The sequence below is a fragment of the Oryx dammah genome, unplaced genomic scaffold, assembly GCF_014754425.2.
Source record: "Oryx dammah isolate SB20612 unplaced genomic scaffold, SCBI_Odam_1.1 HiC_scaffold_17, whole genome shotgun sequence".
NCBI lineage: Eukaryota > Metazoa > Chordata > Mammalia > Artiodactyla > Bovidae > Oryx > Oryx dammah.
This window is the reverse complement of record NW_024070201.1, coordinates 41763131-41785087: the sequence shown is the minus strand read 5'-3', so window position 1 is coordinate 41785087 and position 21957 is coordinate 41763131. Positions and strand designations below refer to the sequence as shown.

Genomic DNA, 21957 nt, shown 5'->3' with positions numbered 1-21957 from the left:
AAGGCATGCAGATGATACCACTCTAATGGCAGAAAGTGAAGAGGTACTAAAGAGCCTCTTGATGAAAGTGAAAGAGGAGAGTGAGAAAACTGGCTTGAAACTCAACATTCTAACAACTAAGATCATGGCATCTAGTCCCATCACTCCACAGCAAATAGAAGGAGAAAAAAAGGGAAGCAATGACAGATCTTTTCTTGGGCTCCAAAATCACTACAGACAGTGACTGCAGCCATGAAATTAAAAGGAAATTTCCTACTCCTACTTTCCTACTCCTTAGAAGGAAAGCTATGACAAATCTAGACAGCACTTAAAAAGCAGAGACATCACTTTGCCAACAAAGGTCCATCTAGTCAAAGCTATGTTTTTCCAGTAGTTATGTATGGATGTGAGAGTTGGATCATAAAGAACGCTGAGTGCCAAAGAACTGATGCCTTCAAATTGTGGTACTGGAGAAGACTGGAGAGTCCCTTGGACTGCAAGGAGGTCAAACCAGTCAAACCTAAAGGAAATCAACCCTGAATATTCATCGGAAGGACTGTTGCTGAAGCTCTGGTACTTTGGCCACCTGATACGAGGAACAGACTCATTGGAAAAGACTCTGACACTGGGGAATACTGAAGGCAAAAGGAAAAGGGGGTGGCAGAGGATGAAATGGTTAAGACAGCATCACTGACTCAATGGACATGCTGCTGCTGCTGCTGCTAAGTCACTTCAGTCACTTCCGACTCTGTGCGACCCCATAGACGGCAGCCCACCAGGCTCCCCCGTCCCTGGGATTCTCCAGGCAAGAGCACTGGAGTGGGGTGCCATTTCCTTCTCCAATGCATGAAAGTGAAAAGCCAAAGTGAAGTCGCTCAGTCGTGTCCGACTCTCAGCGACCCCATGGACTGCAGCCTACCAGGCTCCTCCGTCCATGGGATTGTCCAGGCAAGAGTACTGGAATGGGTTGCCATTGCCTTCTCCCAATGGACATGAATCTGAGCAAATTCAGGGAGATAGTGGAGGACACAAGAGCCTGGTATGCAACAGTCCCTGAGGTCACAAAGAGTCATACATGAGTTAGCAACTGAACAACAACAACAACAATTTACTATCATCTTTTAACTCCATTATTTATCAAAGAAGTCATATTTAGATCTTGACAGATGGCCAGGGTACTGACAGATCAGAAAGTGATGGGACTTACATGTGGAATGTAAAATATGACATAAATGAACTTATTCATGAAACAGAAACATATTAAACATAGAGAAGACTTGTGTTTACCAAGGGTGGTTGGGGGAAGTGGCAGAGGAATGGACTGCGAGTCTGTAGAGTTACTAGGTGTAAACTATTATATATAGAATCGATAAACAACAAAGTCCTACTCTATAGCACAGGGGACTATATTCAATATCCTGTAATAAACCATAACAGAAAAGAATATGAAAAATATATGTATATATAACTTAATTACTTTGCTGCACAGCAGAAACTAGTACAACATTGTAAATCCACTATACTTCAATAAAAAATAAATTTTTAAAAAAGTGATTGGAAGACAAACTAACAAAGCAGACAACCAAAGCCATAGAGGATTAGGAAAAAAATGGAATATGTAATCTGACCTAGCTATCATACATAAAACACGTAGGATGAGAAAGTAAGAATAGATATAAGCAATACTGACCAGGTTCAAATAAAATATATTCCAAAAATAGTCCTCTTCAAAAAATTAAACATAAAATGCCCATATGATTTGCCCAAAATGATCCAGCAATGTCATCATTTGGATATATTTCCAAAAGAATTAAAAGCAAGAACTTAAGAGATATTTGCACACACATGCTCACTGCAGCATTATTCACAATAGTCAAAAAGTGAAAATAATCCAGATGTTCATTGATGGGTGAATAGCTCAACAAAATGTAGTATATACATAAAATGGGGTATTATTTACCCTTAAAAGAGAAACTAAATTCTGATACTTACTATACTGTGGATAAATCTTGGTGACTATGCTAAATAAAACAAAACATAAAACAACAAGCATTATATGATTCCACAGATATGAAGGACCTAAAATAGGCAAATTCACAGAGACAGAAAGGAGAACAGAGGTTGCCAGAGACTGAGAGGAAAGGAGGATTGAGAGTTGTTATTAATGAGTACAGAGTTCAAGCAGGGGATGAATAAAACAGTTCTGGAAATGGACAGTGGTGACTGCTTCACCACAGGGTGTTTATACTTAATGCCACTCAACAGTACATTTAAGCTGGTTAAGAGTTGACTCATTGGAAAAGACTCTGATGCTGGGAGGGACTGGGGGCAGGAGGAGAAGGGGACGACAGAGGTTGAGATGGCTGGATGGCATCACTGACTCGATGGACGTGAGTCTGAGTGAACTCCGGGAGTTGGTGATGGACAGGCAGGCCTGGCGTGCTGCAAATCACGGGGTCACAAAGAGTCGGACACGACTGAGCGACTGAACTGAACTGAAGATACATTTTATATTATGTATTTTTTCCAATTTTTTAATGGTGATAAATTTTAAAACATGAAATTTAACATCTTAACCAATTTAAAAGTATCATTCAGTGGTATTAAATATTTTCTTTTTATTTTCCAGTTTGTTGAGACAAGATTGACATATAGCATTATATAAGTTTAAGGTGTACAGCATAACAATTTGACTTACATCTATCATGAAATGATTACAACAAAAAGTTTAGTGAACATCTTTCATCTCATATAGATACAAAATAAAAAGGAAGTTTTCCTTGTGATAAGAATTCATAGGATTCACTCACTTAGCAACATGCATATATACATATATATGTAAAACATACAGCAGTGCCTGTTATTCACATTGTGCATTATATCCTCTCACTTACCAGAAGTCTTGATCTTTTGACCACTTTCATTCAATTCCTCCTCCTCCACCTTTTGTAACCACAAATCTGATCTCTTTTGTGTTTTTTTTAAAGTATAACTGACCTACACCACTATGTTATTAATACTTTCTAGTGTGCAGCATAATTATTCAAATGACTCCCATAATCAGTTACCATCTGCCACTATACAAAGACAGTATACACTTACAATAACCTCCATGCTGCACATTTCATTCACACGACTAATTTATTTTGTAACTGGAACTATGTACCTCTTAATCTCCCTCACCTATTTTATTCATCCCTTTACCACCCTCCCTGTTGGCAACCACCTGTTGGTCCTCTGTATCCATGGTACTATTTATGTTTTATGTCTGCTCATTTGTTCGTTTTTTATATTCTACATGTAAGTGAAATCATACAGTATTTGTCTTTATATGATTTATTTCACTTAGCAACACCCTTGAGGTCCATCCATGTTGTCACAAATGGCAATATTTCATTTTTCTTATAGATGAGTAATATATACTAATCACATCTTCTTTATCCATTCATCTATCAATGAATGCTTCCATATCTTGACTACGGTAAATAATACTGCAATGAACACAGGGGTGCACATATTGTTTTAAATTAGTGTTTGTTTTCTTTGGAAAAATACCCAGAAGTGAGACTGCTGGATCAAACAGTAGTAGTCCTTTTTTTTTTTTTTTTTTTAAAGGAAACTTCATACTGTTTTCCATAGTGGCTGAACCAATTTCTATTCCCAGCAACAGTGCACAAAAGTTCCATTTTTCTCCACATCCTTAGCAATAATTTGTTATTTATTATCTTTTGACAACAGCCATTCTGAGGCGATAACTCATAGTGCCTCTGATTTACATTACCTGATCATTACTGATGTCAAGCATCTTTTCATGTGGCTGTTCACCATCTGAATTTTGGGGAACATGTTTATTCAGACTCTCTGCCCATTTTTTTTAGCAAGATTGTTTTTTTGATATTGAGCTGTACGAGTTCTTTACATATTTTGGACATTAAGCCCTTTTCAGATATATCATTTGCAAACATCTTCTCCCACTCATTAGGCAGCATTTTCATTTTGTTAATAGTTTCCTTCACTGTGCAAATGCTTTTCAGCTTCACATAGTTCCATCTGTTTATTTTTGCTTTGTTTACCTTGCCTTAGGAGACAGACCCAAAACATAAACAAAGTCAAACATACTGCATATATTTTCTTCTAGCATTTTTAAAGTTTCAGGTCTTATATTCAAGTCTTTAATCCATTTTGAGTTTATTTTTGTATATGGGATGGTTTGTAATCTAGTTTGATTCTTTCACATGCAGCTGTCTGGTTATCCCAGCACCATTTATTAAAGGGGCTGTAGTTTCCTCATTGTATATTCCTGACTCCTCCATCACAGGGTTCATTTCTAGGTTCTCTATTCTGTTCCACTGATTTACGTGTCTGTTTTTTGCCAGCAGTATACAATTCTGGTTACTGTAGCTTTGTAGTATAGCTTGAAATCATACCTCCCAGTACCATTCTTCTTTCCCTAGATTCTTTTGCCTACTCAGGGTCTTTTGTATTTCCAAACAAACTTTAGAATTATTTGTTCTAGTTGTTGGAAGATCCCACTGGTATTCTGATAGAGGTTCTGGTATTCTGATGTGAGAGTTGGACCATAAAGAAGGCTGAGTACTGAAGAATTGATGCTTTTGAACTGTGGTACTGGACAAAACTCTCAAGAGTTCCTTGGACAGCGAAGAGATCAAACCAGCCCATCTTAAAGGAAATCAACCCTGAACATTCATTGGAAGGACTCATACTGTTGCTGAAGCTCCAATACTTTTGGCCATCTGATGCAAAGAGCCAACTCACTGGAAAAGACTCTGATGCTGGGAAAGACTGAAAGACTGAGAAGGGGACAACAGGATGAGATGGTTGGAGGGCATCACCAACTCAATGGGCATGAGTTTGAGCAAACTCTGGGAGATGGTAAAGGACAGGGAAACCTGGCATGCTGCAGTCCATGGGGTAGCAAAGGGTCAAACGTGACTTAAGTGACTGAACAATAATAACAAACCCTAACAACCTTGCATTTTACTCCCTCGCACACATTTAATGTTTTTAACATCGTATTATATATAATTTTTCCAGTAGTCATGTATGGATGTGAGAGTTGGATGGATGGATGTAAAGAAAGCTGAGCGCTGAAGAATTGATGCTTTGGAACTGTGGTGTTGGAAGACTCTTGAGAGTCTCTTGGACTACAAGGAGATCCAACCAGTCCATCCTGAAGGAAATCAGCCCTGAATATTCATTGGAAGGACTGATGCTGAAGCTGAAACTCCAATATTTTGGCCACCTGATGTGAAGAAACACTCATTTGAAAAGACCTTGATTCTGGGAAAGATTGAAGGCGGGAATAGGAAGGGACAACAGAGCTTGGAGGGCATCACCAACTCAATGGACATGAGTTTGAGTGAAGTCCGGGAGTTGGTGATGGACAGGGAGGCCTGGCATGCTGCAATTCATGGGGTCGCAAAGAGTCGGACACAGCTGAGCAACTGAACTGAACTGATATATACTTTTGTTTTTTGTATCCCTTAGCTACTTCTTGTAGATATAGATGATTTCCTTACTTTTGTCTTTTAACCTTCCTACTAGCTTTATAAGTGGTTGATCTACTACCCTTACTGTATATTTGCCTTTACCAATGAGATTTTTTTTCCTTTCATTATTTTCCCACTTCTAGTTGTAGCCTTTTCTCTTTCACTTACAGAAGTCATTCTCGGAAATGTTTCCTGGAAAACTGGTTTTGTGGTGCTGCACTCTATTAGCCTTTGCTTGTCTGTAAAACTTGCTCTTAAAGATCAGGAAATGTAACCAACCTACGTAATACATATAAGAAAGTACAGAGAATTAGGCAAAATGAGGAAAGCTTTACAGGAAGCCTAACAGGATATTGGTTGTGGGTTCTCCCCTTTCTTTACTTTAAATATATGATGCCACTCCCTTCTGGCTTGCAAAGCTTTTGCTGAAAAGTCAGCTGACAGTTTTACAGAAGCTTCCCTTATATGCATCAAGTTGTTTCTGCCTTGCTGCTTTTAATGTTCTATTTATCTTCCTTTTTTGCCATTTTAATTTCAATGTTTCTTCGTGTGGACCTCTCTGGGTTGATTTTGTTTGAGATTTTCTGTGCTTCCTGGACCTGGATGTGTGTTTCCTCTCCCAGTTTAGGCAAGTTTTCAGTTACTATGACTTCAAATAAATTCTCTGCCCTTACTCTCTCTTCTCCTTTTGGAACCCGTATGTTAATAATGCTTCAGGTTGTCCAAGAGGTCTCTTACACTCATTTTTTAAAATTCTTTTTTCCTTTCTCAGTTCAGCTTGGTGACTTCCACTACTCTGTCTTCCTGTTCACTAATCCATTCCTCTGTATCATCCAATCTACCACTGACTCCTTCCAGTGTATTTTTAATTTCAGTTCTTGCATTCTTCAGACTTGTCTATATTTTTTAACTTTTTGTTAAACTTCTCACTGGGTTCATCCATTCTCCTGAGCTTATTGAGCATCTTTATAATCATTACCTAGAACTCTTTATTGAGTAGACTGCCTAGCTCTACTCTGTCTAGTTAAAACCCATTCAAGGTTTTAACTTGTTCCTTCATTAGTCACACCTTATTTTGCCTAATTCTCTGTGCTTATTTGTACATATGAGGTGGGTTGGTTATATTTCCTCATCTTCAAAAAGCAGTCTTATGCAGGAAACATCCTTTGGAGCTCAGCAGCACAATCCCCTCGGGTCACAGGAGGTATGGCCTGGGGTGCCCCAAATGTAGGCTGAGTGGGCCCTTCTGTTGTGGTGGGGCCAACTACTGTGGGTGTGCCAGTAGGTGGGGCTGGTTCCTGAGCAGTTGGCTGCAGACCCTGCCTCACATGGAGGCTGCTGGCTGCTGGTAGGTAGAGCTAAGTCCTGACAGAGCTGGCTGTAGGGCCTGGGGCTGGTGCCAATAGGCTGGTGGGGAGGGCCAGACCGTGGGGCAGCAGGCTGCAGGTAGCAGAAGTTTAGAGGATAGTCATGACTTGTGATTGAGTGGGGTCACTGCCTGGGGGCTCCTGGGGTTGATATCACCCCACTGGTGGTGGGTAGGGTCAGGTTCTGGACCAGCTGGTGGGTATGTCTGTACCCATATATATTAATAGCTGGCTGCTTGGCCTGGGGAGGGCAGGGTCCCAGGAATGGTGCCGACTGGCTGGTGGGCAGGTAAGCTCCTGGTATTAATAGGCTAGAGGGAAGATTCCAAAATGGTGCTGCTAGCACCAGTGTTCTCATGGTAGTCCGAGTTCCTCAAAATAACTGCCACTGGCATCTGTGGCCCCCAAAGAGAGTCCCAGTTGCCTCCTGTCTCTCTGGAAGACTTTCTAAGATCAGCAAGTAGGTCTGACCCAGGCACATTTATGTGCTAGGTCTTGAAGCATGTGATATTTTGTATCTCTGCTTTGAGAGTGAAGTCCCTTTCCTACAAGCCCCACTCATCTTCAAAATACAATGTGCTAGGGGGTCATCTTTCCAGTACAGGATCCCTGGACTAGGGAGGCCAACATGGGGCTTGAACCCCTTACTCTTTGGAAAGAACCTCTGCAATTTTGTTTATCCTCCCGTTTATAGGTTGCCTACCTGGGAGTGCAGGTCTTGATTATATTGCATCTCTGCCCCTTCTAATATGGTTCCTTCTTTTATACCTTTGCACAGATTTCCATTAAAATAACTGCTAAATAAATTAATGAAATGACAAATATTTTATAAAGTCCAAAAAGTTTATAGAGATACATCATTAACATAAGACATCTTTCCTTCAAAAATATTGATTCTGCCTTCCTGAAAACTAAAAGCAAAGGTTATCTTTTTGTAAGAGCCACCTGATGGCTCAGTGGTAAAGAAATCACCTATGGCTCAGAGATAAAGAATCTGCCTGCCAGCACAGGATATGCAGGTTTGATCCCTGAGTCAGGAAGCTCCCCTGGAGGAGGAAATGGCAACCCACTCCAGTGTTCTTGCCTGAGAAATCCCATGGACAGAGGACCCTGGTGAGCTACAGTCCATGGGGTCGCAAGAGAGTCGGACACAACTTAGCAACTAAACAACAACATCTTTTTGCAAGGATCACCAGAGGATATCTATCTATCTTAGCCCCCACCTATTTTGCAACATGTTCTAATACCAAGAACATATGCCAGTTAAAGAATCTGTAGTGGGATATCACACATTGGTTAAAGACTTTGATGACTGGAATTAGATCAAAGTTCTAAAAAAAAGAAAAAAGAAAACTATTTTTTGAGCTGAAAGTGAGAAATAATATATTTTGTCAGTTTTATTAATTTATAAACTCAATTTCTGGGGGACAATGCTCAGCAAAATAAAAGGTAGTGAATTTACAGAGTTGTGAGCCTTTCATCACTTTAAAACAAGTAGGGGAAATAGCTGTGTTTTCTTTTGAACTATACTTTCTAATCATTTTTATATGAATAAATGTTTATTTTTTCTATTTGTTTTCTTATCTAGTGTAATTCAGTCTCAAAACAGGAATTTCTCTCCACCTGGACCAACAAAAGATAATATCCAAACAATTAACTTTGGTTCAAATAATTATGTCTACCAAAGAATACTATTTCTTGCTCCTTTGTGATTATTTCCTAGGTGCTAAGAAGCTTTAAGAAAATTGTTGTTACTTGCATCCAGTTTTTTTTCTCCTCTCCCCAAAACAATCAATAGTATCTATTAAACATATAGCCATGCACTTAGGAACCCAATAAATCCAATTATGATCCTTCTGTAATTTTTTTTGAAATTTAGTCTATTTTTATTCTCCTTGATGCTTACTTTACCCTTACTTACCTAAACACCTTCAACAATCATGGGTCTGATCTATAAAATATACTGCGCATCCAACCACTTTGCACATCCATTTCCACTGCTTGGTTCAAACCACTGTACTCTTTTTAATAGAGCTGCTTTAATAACTAAATAACTGGCTACTAAATGAATAGTTGTTTTCACTCTAATTTAGTAACAGACTAGTATGTGAGCTTTCTAAACTCTATACTGGTGTTTCAATATTTTTTTCATTAAGTTTAAACACTGTTTTATGAAAATGTTCAAATATTAAAAAATAATTAACATGCTTATTTCTACTACTTAGACTTTAAAATTAAGATTTGCTCACAATTGCTTTTTTTACTGAGATATAGCTGACACCTGACATTAGTCTCAATTGTACAACACAGTGATTCAGGATTTGTATATATTGTGAAATGATCAGGTTCTCCTTTACTTTTATTGAAAGCACTTAACTGAAAATCATCTAACTTCCAAAAGGATTTGTAGCCAGGTTTGAGGATGATTTATTAGTTTCTCATTTTCTGAGAAGTATACAAAATGACTTTCAAAAACTTATGAGTATTAATTACAAGTGTTATCCTTTCACCTAGGAACAAGTTCTTTAATCAAATATACTGAAATGTGATGGGAAATTTCAAAAATATTCTTAAATTTCAATACACCTCTGATAAAACAATATCTTAACTTTTTGTTTTGAAATGATAGAATATAAGCAACTTAAAGAGTATATAGAGGCTTCTTATACTCTTTTCCCCCAGTGGTTACTACTTATACAAATATAGTACAATATCAAAACCAGAAAACTGACACTGGGGCAATGTGTATAGTTGTGTGTCACTTTATCACTTGTATAAAACTGTGCAGTCACCATCCAAAATGAGAAATAAAACTATTTCATCACCATAATGATGTTACTCCTGTTACAGCTTTATATTTACACCCAACTCCCTCCCCCACCTCAATCCCCTGGCAACCACTAACTTGTTCCTAATTTGACCTCTGTAATTTTGTTATTTTGAGAATGGTATATAAATGGAATGGCATACAATGTATCTGTGAGACTGATTTTTTTCACTCAGCATAATGCCCTTAAGATCCATCCATGCCATCAAGTGTATCTATAGTTACTTTTTATTGCTATGTCATGGTACATATGTACCTGAGTTTGTTTAACCATTCATTTATTATAGGACATTTTATTAGATATATGGCTTGACTTCCACTTTGATTCCATCATGGTCAGAGGACATACTCTGTATGATTTCAATTCTTTAAAATTTTTTCAGATTATAAAATCTTTAACCTAAACAGAATGTAAGTGTTCTATAAATGCTGACTATATCCTGTTGGCTGATAATATACCCCTGCTGATTTTCTACTTGTTCTATCAACTGATGAGAGGTGGATGCTGAATTCTATTAATTATAATTGGAAATTTGTTTTCTCCTTCAGTTATATCAGTTTTGCTTCGCATTTTTGAAACTCTGCTGTTTGATGCATATGCATTTAAAATTGCTATTATTTATTGATGGACTGATGGTATTTATCATTCTGCAAGTTTGTCTCTAATTTGGCAAGGATTTTTTTCGCTCTGAAGTCTATTTTATCTGGTATTAACATAGCCCACCCTAGTCTTGATTAATGTGTGCATCAGGTATTTTTCCATTCTTTTTCTTTCAACTATCTTTTTGAAACTACCTATGTTATATTTGAAGTGATTTCCTATAGAGAGCATATAATGGTCATCCCTTTTTATAAACTTTTAATTGATACATCAATTTACATTTAATATTATTTATATAACAGGGCTTACATCTGTCATTTTATTTTTGTTTCCTGTTGGTCCTCTCTATTCTACATTTCTTTATTTTTCCTGCCTTTGTGTACATTAGTCAAATATCTTTTAGAATTCCATTTTGATTTATTGACAGTGTTTGAGTATATTTTTTGTACAGATTTTGCAGTCGTTGCTCTAAGGATTACATATGTACCTAACATCACAGTCAACTAGTATCAGTATTTATCTAGTTTAAGAGAAGTATAAAAACTCTGCCTTCCTTTATGCTGGGTGGTGGTTGTTCAGTCGCTCAGCTGTGTCCGACTCATTGCAACTCCATGGACTGTAGCACACCAGGCTTCCTTGTCCTTCACCATCTCCCGGAGCTTGCTCAAATCATGTCCATTGACTCAGTGATGTCATCCAACCATCTCATCTCCTGTTGTCCCCTTCCTTTATACTGGGAGGGTGGCATAATTAAGAAAACTCAAGAAGAAAAGAAAAGTCACTCTCTATGGCTCCCAATGCTGCTGATGAGAAATCTGCTGTTATTCAAAAAAACAATCCCCTGTTACTTAGGTGTCATTTCTCTCTTGCTGTTTTCAAGACTGTCTTTAGTTTTCAGATATTTGACCATAGATGTACCTTGGCACAGATTTCTTTGGCTTTATCCTTTTTGGAATCCACTTGGCTTCCTGAATCTGTAAGTTTGCATAAACTTCTGCCAAATTTGGGATTTTTTCCCTGCTACTATTTATTGAACAGTTTTACAGTCCTACCCTCCTCCTCTTCTTCCAGCATTCTGATGACATGCCTGCTGGATCATTTATATATTCCCACAGGTACCTGAAGCTCTATTCATTTGGTCTTGTTTGTTTTGGACTATTCTCTCAGATGTTGAGGCTACATAATTTCTTTTGCTCTATCATCATGTTCATGGATTCTTTTCTCTGTCCTTTCTAGGCCTTTGTTGAGTCAATCTATTGAGGCTTCTTTCCCTTTTTATAAATTTTCAGTTTTTTTTATTCTAAATTTTCCTTTTAATTCTTACTTTTATTTATTTGCCAAGACAATCTATTTTTTCATTTAAGTATGTTTGCAACTGTTCATTAGGCATTTTTATGACAGCTGCTTTAAAATGATTCAGATAATTTTAACACCTATGTCATTTTGGTGTTGGCATCTGTTAACTGTCCTTTCCCATTCAAGTTAAGATTTTCTTGGTATTATGATTAATTTTCCATTGAAGCCTAGAAATACAAAATACTATGTACAAAATTCCAGATCGTTGTCAAATCTATTTTAGCCTATCTCCTCTGATAGTGCTCTGGCAGGGGAAGAAGGATACTGCCAAATTATTACATGATGCAGGTGGAAGTCCAGTTTTCCTACTCAGTCTCTGTGGATGCTTTAACAGAAAGGGATCCTGTTATTGCTGAGCAGAGACAGAAGTTTAGGCTTTCCACTAGGCCTCCACCAAAACTATTCTGATTGAAAAGGAGAGGGCTACCTCAATGCTGCCACCTATGTTGCCTTTACTGACACCATGAGTGGTGACCTCATTGTGGCAGGTGGATAAAGGCCCTGACTCTCCAACAGGCCTCCCCTGACATCACTCCTGTGTAGATATCACTACTGCCAGGTAAGGGTAGAAGATCAGGCTCTCCATATGGCTTCTAAGAAACCAAGAAGATGAAGGGGACTGATTCTTCACCACCTACAGATGAAAGTCCTGACTTCAATGAAAATGCTGAATTCCCATTCAGCCTTTTCTGATGCCACTGTAGTTGGGGTAGAGGTACAGTTGCAGCTTTTTTCTCCTGTGGTGTTCAGATAAAGTAGAGCGGTTACTATCTAAAAGTTCTTGCCTTGGTAGGCTCCTTTTTCCCTTTGTTAGACAGAACATGCTTTTCTCGCCTTTTTGCTGTTTTCAATTGTGCCACTAGCACTGCTGACTTCCACAAGACCCAATCTGGAATATACAGATCAACAAAAAACCCAAGATCTTATACCATGTTAACTCAAGTCTCTTTACCTTTAAGAGTTCTATATCAGTCTGCCTTTATGAATCTTATTTTAAAAAGAAAAAGAAAATAGAACGCCCAGCCACTTTGTCTATAATTAGTGTGGAGAATAAGGAAAAGTACATCTATGCTACTTTTCTGGAAGCATAAGTGAAAATGATATTTTAAAATAAATGTTTAAAATTCTCTCAGCATCAATATATTTTAATTAAAATCTCCAAGCCACAAATTTAGTTCAATTCACAAAAAACATGGGTGCCTTATAACTCATTTGACAACACTAATAACTAGCAAATTAGTTAAACTGGATTTAACTTCTACAAGAAAAGGTCTGAATTTGTTTTTTCAATTTAAAAAAGGTGTTAATATTCATCTCTGTGACAAAAAACTGCTTAAAAAATAAATTTTGAGGTACGGCTGGAAGAACATGGAAGAGGAGGGAAACGAGGGACAGAGATGACAGAATGCTGAGGAGATTTGTTCAGTCAGTTCAGTTCAGTCGCTCAGTCGTGTCCAACTCTTTGCTACCCCATGAATCGTAGCACTCCAGGTCTCTGTCCATAACCAACTCCCAGAGTTCACTTAAACTCATGTCCATCAAGTCAGTGATGCCATCCAGCCATCTCATCCTCTGTCGTCCCCTTCTCCTCCTGCCCCCAATCCCTCCCAGCATCAGGGTCTTTTCCAAGGAGTCAACTCTTCGCATGAGGTGGCCAAAGTACTGGAGTTTCAGCTTCAACATCAGTTCTTCCAATGAACACCCAGGACTGATCTCCTTTAGGATGGACTGGTTGGATCTCCTTGCAGTCCAAGGGACTCTCAAGAGTCTTCTCCAACACCACAGTTCAAAAGCATCAATTCTTTGGCACTCAGCTTTCTTCACAGTCCAACTCTCACATCCACACATGACCACTGGAAAAACCATATCCTTGACTAGATGGACTTTTGTTGGTAAAGTAATATCTCTGCTTTTCAATATGCTATCTAGGTTGGTCATAAGTTTCCTTTCAAGGAGTAAGCGTCTTTTAATTTCATGGCTGCAATCACCATCTGCAGTGATTTTGGAGCCCCCAAAAATAAAGTCTGACACTGTTTCCACTGTTGCCCCATCTATTTGCCATGAAGTGATGGGACCAGATGCCATGATCTTCATTTTCTGAATGTTGAGCTTGAAGCCAACTTTTTCACTCTCCTCTTTCACTTTCATCAAGAGGCTCTTTAGCTCGTCTTTACTTTCTGCCATAAGGGTGGTGTCATCTGCATATCTGAGGTTATTGATATTTCTCCCAGCAATCTTGATTCCAGCTTGTGCTTCTTCCAGCCCAGCGTTTCTCATGATGTGCTCTGCATACAAGTTAAATAAGCAGGGTGACGATATACAGGCTTGACATACTCCTTTTCCCATTTCGAACCAGTCTATTGTTCCATGTCCAGTTCTAACTGTCGCTTCCTGACCTGCATATAGGTTTCTCAAGAGGCAGGTCAGGTGGTCTGGTATTTCATGGAACATTTAAATGCCATAAAGTACTTAAGCCTAGGGCTTCCCTGGTGGCTCAGAAGGTAAAGAATCTGTTTGCATTGCAGCAGATGTGGGTTTGATCCCTGGGTCAGGAAGATGCCCTGGAGAAGGAAATGGCTACCCACTTCAGTACTTTTGCGTGGAGAATTCCATGGACTGAAGAGCCTGGCAGGCTATATACAGTTCAGGGGGTCTCAAAGAGTTGGACACAACAGCTACTAACACAACACCAAAGCCTAGAGGTATGCAAATCTGACTTTTTTCATATTTGCTATATACTTCAGGTAAGAACAAAAGTAAAAATTATCCATCTTCTTTAAGCTCTTAAGTCTTGTCAACTCTGTACCTTTCCTTAAGAAACATCATTCCTCCAAGATTTCATCTTGGATTTAACTCATTGCTAATTCTAAGAAAGAAACACGTACTAAAGTCATCATTAGCAGGTAAGTAACCTGTGTGATAGGCATGAACTGTACCATTTCTGAATATTTTAAACATTTTTCTTTTTTAGTAATAAACTTGGATAAGGATATTCTGTGACCTGAAATACTGCACAAAAGCTTCTGATTTCTTATCATGTATCCTCCATTTAGATGTAAATTAATTTCCTTATCTGCTAGAGATTTGGGAATGTAGTTTGGCTTTATATTCTTCAATAGTCAAGGTAGTTTGGCTTTATATTTTTCAATAGTCAAGGAGACTGTGCTATCAGGTCCCCTATAATGTGAAAGCAGAACAAAGTATGACTCTCATACCTATTTTGAAAATTGGGATTATTGGAGAAAGCTTCTACATCAAACAAAGCCACAATTTCTAAGAAAAACAACCTTATTTTTCAAGAAAAGTTTTATACTATATCAAAATACTTTTATCTATTCAAATTCCGAAGGTCACATTATGCTGTTTAGAAAACAGCTTCTGGTATGAAGTCACCATTTACCACAAAAAGGACTTCTATATGTGCATGTCATAAATGTCAAACTATAATTCCATAAAGCCATTAGTGACTTCTTAGTGCTTCCACTACCAAGCACAATAAACTTGAAAACTGATTTTAAGCAACCAATACAACTATTCTACTAGCCAGAAATTTGAGGATGTTTTCGTAATCAGAATTTATACTGACTATTTTAAAACTGTTTATAAGCTGAGATATCTCCAAACAGAATTAATAATAATCCTCTAAAGAAAGGTGCCACTTGGCAACTCAATGATAGGTAACTGACATGAACACTTGGAGGGGATCATTCTGTAAAACTCAGATTGAACTCAGAAGGGTGGGTACTATAAGAAGACATCAAGTATGTATCTAGACATGAAATATTTCGTCTGCTACAAAGCCAACAGTCTCATAAGAGTATTTGATTCATGAATTTTTATTAATTCCACTCAATCCTTGGCTACCCTATAAAATAATGATGCATTGGGTCCCCATTCATAGGCTCCCATTAATTAGGCACTTTAGACTTTAGGTAATTACACAAATTTCTGTCTGTAAAGAGATCAAAGAAAGGAAAGGCAGGAAGAAATCTGTTAGCCCCCCCAGTGACAGAATCCCATGTGAAACAATATGCAACGAAAGAAAGTAACACTGGTTATTACCCCTATTCTGAAGTAATCTGTAAGAGCACTAAAACAATTAACAGTCAGATTTATAAAATGATACAGCAAACACGCTGTTTTTCAAACTGCAATTTTTTTCTGTAGTCATAACCACCTTTATTGTTCCCTTAAAAAATACTTTCAGATGGCAAATATTTAAGATATTAAAATAGCACTGCTTTTTAAGGAAATGCTGACAAAGGATTTTGGAACCCAATTCTGATAGAAAATGGTAATAAACAAATATAAGATACAGTAAAACAAAGGCTTAGACAAAACATATTTTTTTAGTTTCTAAAAGGTTTTTTTTAAAGGTCATATTCACTAAGATAACAGCAGAGTCACAAGTGTGCTATCATGATTTGAAAGTCAAAAATATTTTTTAAATAGGAATAATCAAAAGTAAAAGCTCACAAGGAAAATGAACATAAACTCACAGAACTAATAAGTAATTTTAGCAAGGTTGCAGGATAACTACAAATCACTGATGAAGGCAATTATAGAAGATCTAAATAAATGAAAGGAAATCTGGGTTCATAGTTTTGTAGATCAATATTGTTAAAGATGTCATTTCTCCTTATACTGATCTACAGGTTCAATGTAATCTCCATTAAATTCCCATAAGACTTTTTCATAGATATCAATAAATGAGTTTTCAAAAATCCTTCAAAATGTGTATCCCCACCAAATAATGCTTTCTGATCTTGATTTAACCTTCAAATTTGTTTTTGCCATATTCATGTCCTGTATGTTCAATATGACTACTTAATGTATACACAAATCGTGGTAATTTTTATGTGTTCTATTGAGAGATATAAATAACACTGGCTACAGTCCATGGGGTCACTAAAGAGTTGGACATGACTGAGCTACTGAGAAGGCAATGGCACCCCACTCCAGTACTCTTGCCTGGAAAATCCCATGGACGGAGAAGCCTGGTGGGCTGCAGTCCATGGGGTTGCTAAGAGTCAGATACGACTGAGCGACTTCACTTTCACTTTCATGCACTGGAGAAGGAAATGGCAACCCACTCCAGTATTCTTGCCTGGAAAATCCCAGGGACAAGGGAGCCTCGTGGGCTGCCATCTACGGGGTAGCACAGAGTCGGACACAACTGAAGCGACTTAGCAGTAGCAGCAGAGCTACTCACACATAGCTAGCTTTATCATTAGACCCTTGTTTTAACTATATACTATTTCATGAAAACAAAAACAAAAATATAAGCCTTCACACTGTACATGCTCCCGTCAGAAAGAATATGTACGACAAATCTTTTATTTACAGAAAATGGAAGCCCATTAATTTCATTAATACTTTGGAATGAAGTATTAATGGCCCCTACCACCTTTGCAGCCTTCTCTGTTATAACCTAATATCCCTCCAAATCCAAAATAAATAAATACCAAGCTTCAGACAACTTTAACATTCTATCTCAGGACTTTTGCTAACGCAGTACAAATATCTTTTTTCTTTAGCATATTCAAATTCCACTTATCTTCCAATTACTCTTACTGCATAAGTCATCTCAAGATACAGTAGCTCAAATTAAGCACTATTTTATTATGCTCATGGAGTATGTGGATGAGGAATTTGATAGTGCAGGGGCAGAACACTATTCTCATTCAACTGAACAAAAGTCAACAGAGAAGTTTCAGATCAATAGATTTAAGATTAGCTATTTCTGGAGAATAGGGGATATTTAAATATAAATTTAGCAATTTAACATTTTAAATGTATAAGTTGGCTGACGTGGTTTAAAATTTTTTTTTATTAATTTAACTATATTGATATGTTGTGTTTAAATAAATATATTTTATTGACTAAAACTATCTAGACTACAAAAGTTATTTTTTAAGCAGTTCAACTGGAAATGCTTCACCTTGAAAATAAATGACGATCTGTTATAATTCTACTTTAAAACAAATGTCCCACATTTTGCACCAGGATAAAACAGCTCAGACTTAACAGACACTTCAAAGAAAAATAATCATAAATATGGCAGGTATGAGATGGAGGCATTGATGGTGTGGTGTGGTGTGGTGGATTCCCTCCAACTAAGTCCATATAAAAAGGTCAATTGCTAAGTAAAAACAAGAGCAGGCATGAAATGGGAGGATAAATAACCAAATAAGGATAGAGGCAGAACTGGAGCAATTACCTAATGTATTAAATTCACAATCACGCATGACTAAAACCTTTTGGAATTGGGCTGAAATCATTATAGAAACACTAGTCAGCACTTCTCATTAAGACTCTTGACAACTAAAGGGCTCCTCCCAACTTTCTAGGCTAAAGGTTGGAATGCATCTCCCTTAGAAGACAGCACATTAATGTGTAATCATCAAACCTAATATTCTGATATACATGATCTCTAACCTTCAAGGATTCAATATTTGAAAACATCTATATTCAGCTATGCATACACATACCATACTTAATACCTATAAAAATGTCCATTGTATAGTTGAAGTTCTAAAAAGCTTCTATACTAGAAAATCCCTTAGCATGCCTTTGCTCACCTAGACCTCTCTCCTCTGCTTCCTTCTTCTACAGATTAGGCAGAAAGACCATATATAGCTGACATGAATTCCATATACCCCACTTTCACTAGTATTCCTCTCCTCCCAAGAAACAGCACACCTAAAAGGGGTGTGAAAACAATAAAGTGCTAACCAAACATTATTACTTCACAGAGCTCATTTTCCTAGCTACAAGAACAATTCCCATTCAAACAATCCTTTATGGATCACAAAGTATGTCGCAGGAAATTAATTGGTTTGTCAAACAAGTTAATTAAAGCAGAAAATTATAAAAAGTAACAAACACCTCATATTTTTAACTTAAAACACATAAGTACATCATTTTATAATAATGAGAAAACTTTAGGTTATTTAGAAGAAATATTATTTGCAATATATTCTTTCTATTATTTCATCATAAGTTACACTAAACTTTGCATATAAAATAAAATAAGGATTGGGCAGCTCTGGCTACGAAAGAAGTAATTTCTAGCTTTGGAGGTAATTTCAACTCCTCCTTTTCTTCATATTCAGATCCCTCTATTTATGTCACTATGTGTAAGATATCTGCTGCTGCTAAGTCACTTCAGTCGTGTCCAAATCTGTGTGACCCCATAGACAGCAGCCCACCAGGCTCCCCTATCCTTGGGATTCTCCAGGCAAGAACACTGGAGTGGGTTGCCATTTCCTTCTCCAATGCATGAAAGTGAAAAGTGAAAGTGAAGTTGCTCAGTTGTGTCTGACTCTCAGCGACCCCATGGACTGCAGCCTACCACGCTCCTCTGTCAATGGGATTTTCCAGGAGAGAGCACTGGAGTGGGTTGCCACTGCCTTCTCCATAAGATATCTATATCACCCATAATTTCATTTTCTAACTAATCATCAATGGTAATCAATTACTACATATCACCTTCACTAAACTATGGGAATATATGAATTTATAGACATCAATTAATAAGCTATTTTCAGTTTCTTTTTGCAATTCATTATTTTTTGTGATATTATCAAACTCCTTGGTTTTATCTAAGATTCAGTGAAAACTGAGCTGGAAATTTTGTTCCATTTGTAAATAGTCTTTAATGTTGATGACTTATAAAAGGTGTAATAAACTTAGAATCGAGAGTTCAACATACTTCAAAACATTTTTCACCATTCCTGAATCCTTTGACTCACGTGTCTGAATTTAAAATACTGTCAATATCCTCATTATTGAGATCTGAAGGAACACTGAGTGCCTACATAAATGTGGCATCCAAAGTCAAAGCATATCATAAGACAGATATTAAGAATGAACTATGAACACAGTAGACACCAGCAGAGGAAAGCAAAGAAAGCTCCACAGGTGCAACAGAATTGGCATGAGTGTTAGATGAAAAGCAAGAAGAGAAGAGAAAGGGAATTCCAGGAGAAGGGATCAGTTTGATCAAAGATATATAGGAAATGAATGCCTAATGCAATTTTGGAAAAGAAAACCAGTTTAACATGGTTGGAATATAAAACGTGCAGAAAGAGATAGCAAAGGATGATAAAACTAGACAAGGATTTCTTAGGAGGATAACTTGTAGCCAGGTAATGAACCTTGTCTCCTATGACAAAGAGAATGAATTTCATTCTGCAGATAGACAGTGGGATTAACAGCAGATTTTTGGAGAAAGTCAACACTGACCAAATCAGATTGATATTCAGGAATAACACCTCAGGCAATAGTGAAATGTAGGCAGTGATAAAGTAACAAAGACTGGATGGGAAATTATTATAATTACCAAGAATAAAAATTACAACAGCAACAAACATAAGTAGCAGGGGCTGAGAGAGACCATATTCCAGATCATGTAAAAGGCATTCACTAGTGGCTTCCCTGGTGGTCCAGTGACTAAGACTCTGAGTTCCCAATGCAGGGGCCCGGGTGAACTAGGGGATTTAGTGAACTAGATCCCACATACTGCAACTAAGAGTTCATCTGCCACAACTAAAGATTTCACATGCCTCAACGAATATGCAAGATCCTGTGTGGTGCACCTACGACCCAGCAGAGCCAAATAAATAATTAAATATTTTAAAAGGTATTCAATAAATTGAAAATGATCTGAATCAAACAAAACTATATTCACTAACTACAGTGAAATTTAAAATGTTTAAAAAAAAGAAAGATTATCTACAAAAATCTTGAAGTATTAAGAAACACAATTCTAAATAACCCATGGGTCAAAGAATAATTTTAAAGGGAAAGTAACAATTAGTTTGGGGCTTTTCTGATAGCTCAGCTGGTAAAGAATCCGTCTGCAATGCAGGAGACCCCAGGTCGATATTATTTGCAATATATTCTTTCTGTTATTTCATCATAAGTTACACTAAACTTTTTATCTCTGGAGAAGGGATAGGCTACCCACTCCAGTATTCTTGGGCTTCCCTTGTGGCTCAGCTGGTAAAGAATCCGCCTGCAGGGAAGTGGAATCCATCCGGGATGGCCTCTAACTTTAAGAAGGCAAACATGGCATCAACTACCCAGCGAAAAAGGATGAGTCCTAAACCTGAGCTTACCAAAGAGCAGAAACAGGAAATTCGAGAAGCCTTTGATCTCTTTGATGCTGATGGAACTGGGACAATTGATGTTAAGGAACTTAAGGTGGCAATGAGGGCCCTGGGCTTTGAACCGAAAAAAGAAGAGATCAAGAAAATGATAAGCGAAATTGATAAGGAAGGGACAGGAAAAATGAACTTTAGTGACTTTTTGACTGTGATGACTCAGAAAATGTCTGAGAAGGATACCAAAGAAGAAATCTTGAAAGCCTTCAAACTCTTTGATGATGATGAGACTGGGAAGATACCATTCAAAAACCTCAAACGTGTGGCCAAGGAGTTGGGAAATGATTGATGAAGCTGATCGAGATGGAGACGGAGAAGTCAATGAGCAGGAGTTCCTGCGCATTATGAAGAAGACGAGCCTTTATTAAGATCAGTCTCAGCTTTTCCACCATGAGCACAGGGAACTCGGTTTAGTGCCTGCCATTGTGTGAAACCTGGTTTTTGAAAATGTAAATTATTTCTCCCCACTGACATCTTGGTATAACTTTAGTAACAACTCTAAATCTATTTTCAACTTTTGAAAGTGTTCTTTGAAATCGAGGTTCTTTGTAAGGTGACTGGGTGACTGCTTTAATTCCCCAGGGCAGAACAAAAGCATGTTAGAATGGAGAAAAGGGTCTTTGAGCTTTCACCTACCTGCCAGTCTGCCTTGTATAGCTTAACTCTTGTCCTGCATTCCCACATTTATGCCACCGCCAAACAACTTCTTCTCAAGCACACACTGTACCCATGTCACCACAAGCAGAGAGCATCTCTTCAATGGTTCCAATTTTAATTGACACCTGAGTGCAGCTTTCTCTTTTATAAAACCCATTGAACTCTTACTTGCATTTGGATGTGTGTGTGTGTGTGTGTATGGGCTATTTGTTTTATCTTCAAATAAAGCCTTTCTTATTTGAGAGAAAAAAAAAAGAATCCACCTGCAATGAGGGGGACCTGGGTTCGATCCCTGGGTTGGGTAGATTCCCTGGAGAAAGGAATAGCTACCCACTCCAGTATTCTGGCCTAGAGAATTCCATGGGTCCATGGGGTCACAAAGAGTTGTACATGACTGAGCAACTTTCACTTTCACTTAAAAAAGTTTGAACTGAATTAACATGAAAATATAATTTACTCAAGTTTGTGAAAGACAATTAAAGAAATACTTGGG

General features: G+C 37.6%; 2 protein-coding genes across 3 annotated transcripts in view; one reads left to right on the top strand and one right to left on the bottom strand.

Moving 5' to 3' along the window:
- Positions 1-21957, bottom strand: part of SBF2 (SET binding factor 2) — a 488940-nt gene that overhangs the window by 345293 nt on the left and 121690 nt on the right. The gene's annotated exons all lie outside the window — the stretch shown is intronic.
- On the top strand, positions 20672-21719 carry LOC120876469 (centrin-2-like). Its single transcript, XM_040258401.1, has one exon. The coding sequence runs from the start codon at positions 20686-20688 to the stop codon at positions 21094-21096; it is 411 nt and encodes a 136-aa protein (XP_040114335.1). The 5' UTR covers positions 20672-20685; the 3' UTR covers positions 21097-21719.

Bases quoted from the DNA above. Each gene is read 5' to 3' on its own strand.
- LOC120876469 (XM_040258401.1), top strand. From the start codon at position 20,686: ATGGCCTCTAACTTTAAGAAGGCAAACATGGCATCAACTACCCAGCGA.